General features: G+C 40.7%; 1 protein-coding gene across 1 annotated transcript; it reads left to right on the top strand.

The window, feature by feature from the left end:
* Positions 1-4,637: 4,637 nt before the first annotated feature.
* On the top strand, positions 4,638-6,446 carry LOC128125048 (voltage-dependent anion-selective channel protein 1-like). The gene is given in 3 exon segments (XM_052761994.1): positions 4,638-5,029; positions 5,032-5,346; positions 5,348-6,446. Coding segments are annotated over 3 exon segments (852 nt in total). The 5' UTR covers positions 4,638-4,705; the 3' UTR covers positions 5,561-6,446.
* The last annotated feature ends 3,876 nt before the right edge of the window (positions 6,447-10,322 follow it).

Genomic DNA, 10,322 nt, shown 5'->3' with positions numbered 1-10,322 from the left:
CTATTGGGGGGAGGTCCTGGAACCCTGGCTGGGGTGGTGAGGAAATGAAGAAAGACAGACACACAAACACATTTACAGAAAAGCTGGGGTCAGGCAGACCATGTGCACTCTGACGCAGTAGCACCAACTGTGAAACAGCCTGGAACCCATCATCCTTACTATGAACAGCATAGTGGAAAAGGACCTAGCTAGTCTAGGTAAGAGGTTCCTGTAGTCGAGCAATCTCTGGCTATAAATGTCTGGAAGGAGGAAGCTGCAGCTGCTAGTTTTTGTACACACTGATCAATGATTTATAACCATTTGTACTTGCACAGCCTGTCCACAGTCGAATTTGGACCAGAGGAAGGGTTTGCTATCCCTCTGAGCTTCCACCCCAGGGGAGAAGGCTTTTTCATTCCCATGAATCTGATACATTAAATCCTTGATGTCTGTTGTGCTATTGTCAAACAGTACGCATTGACTTAGGACTTCATCTGCACTTTACATGTGTACTTAGGGCTTCCTTACCTTCCCACACTGGAGTAACCACAGAAACCGGCAAAGTGAACAGGGCCTATGGGGGTTAGGAGATGAAGGTATGTGGAGGAGAATAGCAAGATACAGGTGCTATGTAGTAGGAAATAGGAACAATCAAGGGGCTTAGTAGAGGATGGGGGAGGAAAAGCAATACAGGAAGGGAGGGAGGAGGTATGAATAACATGAAGGCTGTTTGAAAAACCACAGGGAATCATATTATTTTATGATCACATAACACACACACACACACACACACACACACACACACACACACGCACACACAGGCACACACACACATGCACAGAGAGAGAGAGAGGGAGGGAGGGGGAGAGAGAGAGAGAGAGAGAGAGAGAGAGAGAGAGAGAGAGAGAGAGAGAGAGATTCAATGACCTTGTGATACTTGGAGTGATATGGCCCTGAAAAGCCATAGCTGATCTCATAAAAATCATTGTATCTGTTATGAGAAACCTCCTAAAAATATTGCATCTGAATAATATCTCCAGCCACTTATACTTGGCTTTCTTGCTTTTCATTTTCTGTTTCTATCATGGGCTCCATGTTGTGTTCAATTTAAGAATGTAGAGACAACCAAGAGTAATTATTTGCAAAAGACAGCTGAAGATATTAGTGACACATAGGGAAAATGACCCTTGTAGGTGTAGGAATCTTCAGATAGGTGACTAATGCTGTTCAATTTTGCCTCAACCAGACTTTAAAGATATTTGCTCTTGCATGCACAAGGAGTGTTCAATTTTGAAAATTAACTAGGCTAAGTTCTTTGAGAATATTTTGTGACTCATACACTGAGTCTGAGAAAAGGGTCACAAGGCATAAAACATCTCTTCTCCCATTCACATTCTGGACTTAACCTAATTGCATTTGACTAATGACTTCCAGAAGGGATGAAGAACCCTTGTTTGTGGCACAGAAAAAAAAAAAGTCTTCATTGGGGTGGGTATGAGAGAACAGGCCCCAGTAGAGTGGATGAGGGAGAGCTGGAGGAACCATAACCACAGGACCTCAATGACTCAGGGCAACAGAAGTCTAGGTGAGGGTTCAGAATTGATATTCTAGCAGAAGCCAGAGGCCTTGAAAGACCAAGAACTCATTTGCAAGAATGAATTTGCAGACCAATGAACATTTGCAAGCAAAGCTCTTTGGGCATAAGGATATACTCTATGACACACTGCAGTTCCTAAAAGCACTACAACAAACGAGTGTGTAATGGAGAGGCAGGAAAGAAGGGGCATAGCATACACAGGGCAGAGCTGGGGACAAGACAGCTATGACGGTTATGAGAGGTCTATGCATTTAATAGAAGAGCAGGCCTTTGCCCAGAGGGGTTAGGGAGATGTTTTGCTTTATGTTGTTTTGTTTGTTTGTTTTTATTTTTAATTTTTTAATTTGCTTTTGGGAGAAGGTTACAGAGGTGGAAGGCAGAGATGGAAGGACTGAGAAATGAGTGAGATTGGGGTACATGATGTGAAATTCCCAAGGAATCAATTAAAAAAAATTAAGTTAAAAGAGAAGATAGTCATATATCTTAAACATTTTAAAATGCCAAGCATAAAATTAATGGAGGTTTTAAAATGAACATGTGAATTAAAATATCCAGATGAAATTAGATCAAATGTATAATCATAATAATCAAGTTATTGATGGTGAATGAAAAAGTCATCCTGAAGGACTCAGCAGCATATGAAAAACTAGAAACACTAAATATCACTTACAAGATTTTAAGAATTATTTGAGGACTTGGCATGAAATCAACAAAACATTTGGGATTGTGTTGAAGTCAGTGGCTTTAAAAACTGTTTTATATTGAAGTAATTTTTACTTACAGAAGTGTTGCAAAAGATAGCACACAGAGTCCCCAAGTGTCCTCCATCTATTTTTTTCTAATAGTAATTTTATATTATGGATATTTGTCAAAACAAAGAAATAAAAATGGATTACTTATTATTTGTTAAACTCTAAACTATATTTAATTACATTGGTTTTCAACTTGTATTCTTTTTCTGATCCAAGTTTCAATCCAGAATACCACATTGCATTTAGAGGCTGTCAGATTTTTATCTTTTCTTTACTCTCTAGAAATCTAAATACAGCATATGACTTATTTCTTCATTTTGTAAGATAAAGTTTACAGAAACTTATAAATATTGACAGAATTTGTGTTTGACTAGAGATAGTTAGTCAGCTGATTGGTTTTTGTCTGAAGTTTTCTACATAATTCTTGATACCTGGTAAATGAATTATTTTGGTCTCAGAAGGTAGACTAATAGTGTCAAGAAATATTTAGATAGTTTAATATTATAAGATTAATGCAGATTCCAAAGTAATAATATTTTATTGTTATTGTTTTAAGGCAGGGTCTCATTTAGCCCAGGCTGGCCTCAAACTCATTGTATTGCTCAGGCTGATCTTTAACTATTGATCCCCCTGCCTCCATTGCACAAGACAAATTATCTCACTTGTGGAAAATGGATGGAACTTAAATTTATCCTGTTAAGTAAAATAACTGCAACCTGGGAAGAAAAATATGACATAATTTCCTTTCATGTGAGGAATTTAGATTTATAAACAAAACTAATATGCCTGGCTCTCTCACTACTTCACAACAGCTAGGTCCCTCTCCTTGCTCCTCCCCAGACCACCTACTCCCTGGAACCTCACCTCATAGAATGCACTGGTGGTAAACTAGCCCGTGTGTCCAGCCCCCAGTAAAACACCCCAACCAACTTCACCCTCACCTCCACTCACCCTACCTAAGATCCTCTTCAGTCACCGAATGTTTAAAACTAACCCAAACAACAGAAATAGTCTCACTAGCTCCTCATATTAGGACCCTCCCTAACTGCCAAGTTCACTGTCCTGACTCAGGACACTCTCCAGGTACTTATGTTACCCAGTAAGAATCCCACTCCACTTATCTCTGTCTCTCTCAGAGCTCCCCAAAATGTGAACAGCCATCTCTCCTGGAAACTATAAACTGGTGGGATCAAAACACAATCAACAATCCAATTCCAGATGCCCAGGCTCCACTAAAAAAAAAAAAACACAAGCAGCAGGATAAAAAACAAGACTATGTCTCTCTAAACATCAACAGTTCTGTATTAATTGTTCCCCAAAATAAGAACTTAGACAAACTGAAGGCGCAGAATTCAAAAGGACAATTATAAGCATACTCAAAGAGTTCAAAGTATTCAAAGAGAAGACAAAAACTGAACAGACTAGAATTAAACTTGGGATTTATGTCCAAGAAAACATAAAAATGGCTGGATGAAATAATGAGGGAAATCTTAGGTATGAAAATTGAATTCAATAAAGAGATAGAAATACTAATTAAAATCTAAACTAAAATTAACCTGGAAATCACAATTTCAAAAAGTTTAATAATAATAATAATAATAATAATAATAATAATAATAATAATGATAATAATAATAACAATATAAACCTCAGTGGAAAGCCCGGCCTACAGAATGACTCATATAGAACAGAATATCAGAGACTGAAGACAAGGTGAGGAACTGGACCATACACTCAAAGAAAATGATAAGATGATAAGTTTACAAACTCATGAATGTAAAGTTCAAGAACTCAGGGACAATATGAAAAGACAAAAATTTACAAATTATGGGTGTAAAAGAAGAATAAGTTCAGGTCAAAGACATGGAACATATTTTCAATAAAATCGCAGAACAATATTTCTTAACCTGTGGGTTATGACCCCATTGAAAGGTTATATGACCTTTTCAGGTGTCCTGTATATAAGATATTTACATGGCTATTCCTCACAGTAGCAAAACTACAGTTATGAATTAGCAGCAAAATAATTTTATGGTTGGGGATCACCACAACATGAGGAACTGTATTATAGGGTCACAGCATTAGGAATATTGAGAACCACTGTCAAAGAAGAAAGCTTTCCAAAGATGCCCATTCATGTACAAGAGGCTGCTGTATGTGAGGCTTTTTTGTTGGTGGGATATATCACCAAAACATCAACTCATCCCAGGAAGGGAGCTGAGGATAGACTAAAGTAACCATGCCAGAGAAGTCCAGCTTGGTGAACCGATTAGGTTTTTCCTGGGGTTAAAATAGAAGTATGGCCTGCTCTCCCAGCCTGCTCGCCGCAGCCCCCGCCGTAGCCGCCGCTGCTCCCGCCGTCACCGCCTCCGAGAAGATGGCTGTGCCTCCCACATATGTTGATCTTGGCAAGTCTGCCAGGGATGTCTTCACCAAGGGCTTCGGCTTTGGCTTAATAAAACTTGATTTGAAAACGAAGTCTGAGAATGGATTGGAATTTACCAGCTCAGGCTCCGCCAACACAGAGACCACCAAAGTGAACGGCAGCCTGGAAACCAAGTACAGATGGACTGAGTACGGGCTGACATTTACAGAGAAGTGGAACACAGACAACACCCTGGGTACCGAGATCACCGTGGAAGACCAGCTTGCGCGTGGACTGAAGCTGACCTTTGATTCATCCTTCTCACCTAACACTGGGAAAAAAAAAATGCTAAAATCAAGACAGGGTACAAGAGGAAGCATATCAACCTGGGCTGTGATGTGGACTTTGACATCGCCGGGCCCTCGATTCGCGGCGCTCTGGTGCTTGGCTATGAGGGCTGGCTGGCTGGCTACCAGATGAATTTTGAGACTGCGAAGTCCCGAGTGACCCAGAGCAACTTTGCCGTTGGCTACAAGACAGACGAATTCCAGCTTCATACTAATGTGAACGATGGGACAGAGTTTGGTGGCTCCATTTATCAGAAGGTGAACAAGAAGTTGGAGACTGCTGTTAATCTCGCCTGGACAGCAGGAAACAGTTAACACTCGCTTTGGAATAGCAGCCAAGTATCAGGTCGACCCTGATGCCTGCTTTTCGGCCAAAGTGAACAACTCTAGCCTGATCGGCTTAGGGTACACTCAGACCCTAAAGCCAGGTATCAAACTGACCCTGTCAGCTCTGCTGGATGGCAAGAACGTCAATGCGGGTGGCCACAAGCTTGGTCTAGGACTGGAATTTCAAGCATAAATGAATATTGTACAATCGTTAATTTTAAACTATTTTGCAGTATAGCTACCTTCAGAATTTAGTGTACCTTTTAATGTTGTATGTTGGGGATGCGAGAATTGACAAATACCACGTTAGATCTCCAGGCTAAGGATGACTCGGCTTTAAGGTGTTTACCATTTCAGAGGTACAGCAAAAACCCCATTCCTGAAAGGGTCCTTTTAGCTGTAGACGTGGGTTGGGGAGGAGCCCCTCTAGAGATGTCAGGCCCCAGGTGGAAGCTGGGGGTGTGCGGGTTCTTTGTCAATCTGTAGAGTCCACAGATGAAATTGTGACTTCCTGAGCACTGGTGTCCCGATCCTAGCTGCTGAGAAGCATGCACACACCTGTGTGAAAGGGACTGTTTTAGACAGATCTCCGTGCCCTCTTCCCATCCTAGCCCATCAGTTACCTGTTTTACACCAAAAGTACTCTTCTGGTTAGCTATTTCTTTTGTGCCATTTTAGGGTGGAGAGGGTGGGCGTGATGGAGCCAGTCATTCAGGACTTAATTCTTTCTTGTGGTGTGTTTTTCTCTTTCTTTCTTCCTCTCTCTCTCTCTCTCTCTCTCTCTCTCTCTCTCTCTCTCTCTCTCTCTCTCTCTCTCTCTCTCTCTCTCTCTCTTTTTTGCCATCGCACCAGAGTATGAAACTGCTTCCGGGATCTCCAGCTTTAAGCTGTGCAGGTGATTGCAGTCACACCATGACAACACTAGGGATCTAAAGTGACCTCTGTTAGAGCCTCACCACTCTATTTTTTAGCAGTTTAATGGGTACATTATAGAGTCTTCTATTTTGTGTGGAATTAGCTCCTCCCCTTCAAATGCTGTAATTAACATCACTTAAAATAAAACTTGAATAAAATATTGAAAAAAAAAATAGAAGTATGAGTGAGGGGTTACTTACAGTATCGGGGATGAATCAAAGGCAGTTGCCTTATGGAAAAGCTTGTCCTAACATGGTTAACTCTCTAAAAGCAGATCCCCTAGAGCTCTGTGTATCAGGAAATTGACAGGCCTGAACAGCTCCTCTGGGCAGCTTACCTGGTCAAAGACTCCCCTACAGTAGTTGTTTACTGTTTCTGTAAGCCTGAGGAGGGGTCCTCAGTACAAGTTTTGGTTTTCTCAAGTTTTTACAAGTTTTGGTTTACTTCTTTTTATTTGTTTGTTTGTTTGTTTAACATCACAGTAGCAGTTTCCCCTGCCTCCTCTCCTTCCAGTCCCTCCTCTCCACCACCTCCTTTCTGGTCCCACCCCTCAATCCACTCCTCCTCAGTTCCTCTTTAGGACAGGGAAGGTCTCCCATGAGTATAAACAAAACATGGTATATCAAGTTGCAGTAAGACTAAGCACCTCTCCATGTATCAAGGCAGGGCAAGGTGACCCAAAATGAGGAATAGGATCCCAAAAGCCAGTAAAAGTGTCAGAGACAGCCCCTGTTCCCACTGTTAGGAGTCCCACAAGAGGACCAAGCTATGTCACTGTAATGTATATGCAGAGTGCCTAGGTCAGTTCCATGCAGGCTCCCTGGTTGCTGGTTCAGTCTCTATGAGCCCCACTGAGCACAAGTTAGTTGATTTTGTGAGTTTTCTTGTGATGTCTCTGATTCCTCCGGCTCCTACAATCCTTTCTCCACCTCTTCTGCAGGATTCCATGAACTCAGCCTAATGTTTGGCTGTGGGTTTACATCTGTTTCCATCAGTTGCTGGATGAATCCTTTCTGATGACGATTGGGTTAGGCATCAATCTGGTCATAGGTGAGAGCTAAGCCAGGATAGATATCCACTATTGCTAGGAGTCTTAGCTGAGGTGTTCCTTATAGACTCCTGGGAGATTCCCTTGCATTGGGTTTTTACCTGACCCAGATATGCCCTACCTTTTCAGTAGATTCTTTCAACACTCTTCAGCTCAGTGTACCCCCAATTCGATCGCTCATGTTCCCATCCCCACTTGCCCTGAATCTACTCACGAAACCTGTTCTATTTCCTCTTTCCAGGGAGATCTGGCATTCATCCATGAGCCCTCCTAGTCTCTCTGGGTCTATAGATTGTAGCATAGTTATCATTTATTTTACAGCTAATATCCACTTAGGAGTGAGTACATACCATGTTCGTCTTTCTTGGTCTGGATTACCTCATTCAGGATGATTTTCTCTGTTTCCATCCATTTGCCTTCAAATTTCCTGGTGTCCTTCCTTGTTTTTAACATCTGAGTAATATTCCATTGTGTAAATGTACCCCATTTTCTTTATCCATTCCTCATTTGAGGGACATCTAGGTTGTTTTGAGGTTCTGGTTATTACATATAAAGCTTCTATGTACATAGTTGAGTAAGTGTCCTTGTGGTATGATTGAGCATTCTTTGGGTATATGACCAAGATTGGTGTAGCTGGGCCTTGTGGTAGATTGCTTCCCAGTTTTCTGAGAAACTGTCACACTGACTTCCAAAATGGCTGTACAAGTTTGCATTCCCACCAGCAGTGGAGGAGTATTCCCCTTGCTCCACATCCTCTCTGAGCTGTTGCTTGGGGTTTTTTTTGGTTTGTTTGTTTGTTTGTTTTTGATCTTAGCCATTCTGACAGGCATAAGATGGAATCTCAGAGTCATTTTGGTTTGCATTTCCCTGGTGGCAAAAGAGGTTGAAAATTTCCTTAAGTGTTTCTCAGTCATCTGAGATTCTTCTGTTGAGAATTCTCTGTTTAGATCTGTACCTCATTTTTAAATTGGATTATTCGGTTTGTTGATATCTAGTTTCTTGAGTTCTTTATATATGCTGGAAATCAGCCCTCTGTCAGGTGTGGGGTTGGTGAACATCTTTTTCCATTCTGTAGGCTAGTATTTTGTCCTATTAAGGGTGTCCTTTGCCTTAAAGAAACTTTTTGGTTTCATGAAGTCCTATTTATTAATTGTTGATCTTAGTGCCTGTGCTAATGGTGTTCTGTTCAGGAAGTTGTCTCCTGTGCCAATACATTCTAGATTATTTCCCACTTTGTCTTCTATCAGGTTCAGTATATCTAGATTTATGTTGAAATCTTTGCTCCACTTGGACTTGAGTTTTGTGCAAGGTGATAGATATGGATCTATTTGCATTCTTCTACATGCCAACATCCAATTAGACCAGCACCATTTGTTGAAGATGCTTTCTTTTTTTCCATTGTATAATTTTGGCTTCTTTGTTAAAAATTAGGTTTGGAGGCCCACAAAGTTTCCTAGTGAGACCTGAGCTTGCTTTACCCAGCAGACCTGCATTAGAGGATTGCTTGTCCACATGCATGGTTACCAGCTGTTAGGAAGGGTCTGCATTTGGCTGTGCTAGCCGGAGGTCTTTTGCTTCACCCCTTGGCATTCCTTTAAAAAGTCCTTTAGAAGAAACAGAAAGGACCAGTGGATATTGATCCAGACCCTCCTGAACTATCCTGTGTTTCTATCTGTCCCTCTCCTTCTATCTGAATATTTCTCACTTCTCCCTCCTCAAGAGTACCATAGGGGAAAAGTGAGAGTGGGTCTCCCACAATCAGGTGTCCATAAGTGTGTAGATTTATGTCTTGGTCTTTGATTCAATTCCATTGATCCGCTTGTCTCTTTTTATCCAAATACCATGCAGTTTTTATTACTATCGCTCTGTGGTAGAGCTTGAGATCAGGGATGGTGATACTTCCAGAAGTTTTTTATTGTACAGGATTGTTTTAGCTATATTAGATCTTTTGTTTTTCCAGATGAAGTTGAGCATTGTTCTTTCAAGGTTTGTAAAGAATTGCATTTGGATTTTTTTTTTTTTTTTTTTGGTTTTTCGAGACAGGGTTTCTCTGTGTAGCTTTGCGCCTTTTCTGGATCTCACTCTGTAGACCAGACTGGCCTTGAACTCACAGAGATCCACCTGTCTCTGCCTCCCGAGTGCTGGGATTAAAGGCGTGCGCCACCACTACCCGGCTGCATTTGGATTTTTTAATGGAGATTCATTGAATCGGTAGATTGCTTTTGATAAGATGGCTATTTTTACTATGACAGCACCCTTTACTTCTTGATTTTCACGTGTTTCCCCCATCCCTCAGGGAAGGAATGCTTCAATTTAGAAGACACTGTTCTTGAACAGAAGCACACAGAGCATCAAACAGATAGAACCAGAAAAGAAATTCCATACACTATATTACAGGTAAAACACTAAATATACCAAACAAAGAAAGGGTATTGAAAATTGCAAGAAGCACAAGTCACAGATAAAGATAGATACATCACGACAGCTGGTTTCTCAGTGAAACTTTAAAAGCCAGAATACATTGGAGCAAGATGATTCAAGTTCTGAAAGAACACAGATGGCCTCTCAGAATGCTTGGTAAAATTATCCATTATAATTGAGGGAGAAAGAAAATGTGTCCATTGTAAAGCAGGACATATAAGCTTTTTTTAATACTAAACCAATCATGCAAAGATTACTAGAAGGAATACTTGGGACTGAAGAGAAGAAAAACACAGCCAAGAGGATTGCAGAAGTGAAAGAACTTGTGCTATGAGAACGGTTGTGCAATGTAGGACTAATAAAGTAGAAACTACAAAATCAACCAATTAACAGCAATTAATATACATATTTCAAAAATGACTATAATTAATGTCCTCAATTCTTGAATCACAAGACACAGACTACCTGAAAACATGATCTCTATTTTTTTCTATCTGTAAAAAACACACCTAGCCTTCAAAGATAGATATTGCTAAAGATTGAAATTATGGGGAAATATTTTAAGCAAATC

The sequence above is a fragment of the Peromyscus californicus genome, unplaced genomic scaffold (genome assembly GCF_007827085.1).
Source record: "Peromyscus californicus insignis strain IS unplaced genomic scaffold, ASM782708v3 Scaffold_4__1_contigs__length_199733344, whole genome shotgun sequence".
NCBI classification, from domain to species: domain Eukaryota; kingdom Metazoa; phylum Chordata; class Mammalia; order Rodentia; family Cricetidae; genus Peromyscus; species Peromyscus californicus.
The sequence above is the reverse complement of the archived record's forward strand: the minus strand, read 5'-3'. Positions and strand labels throughout refer to the sequence as shown.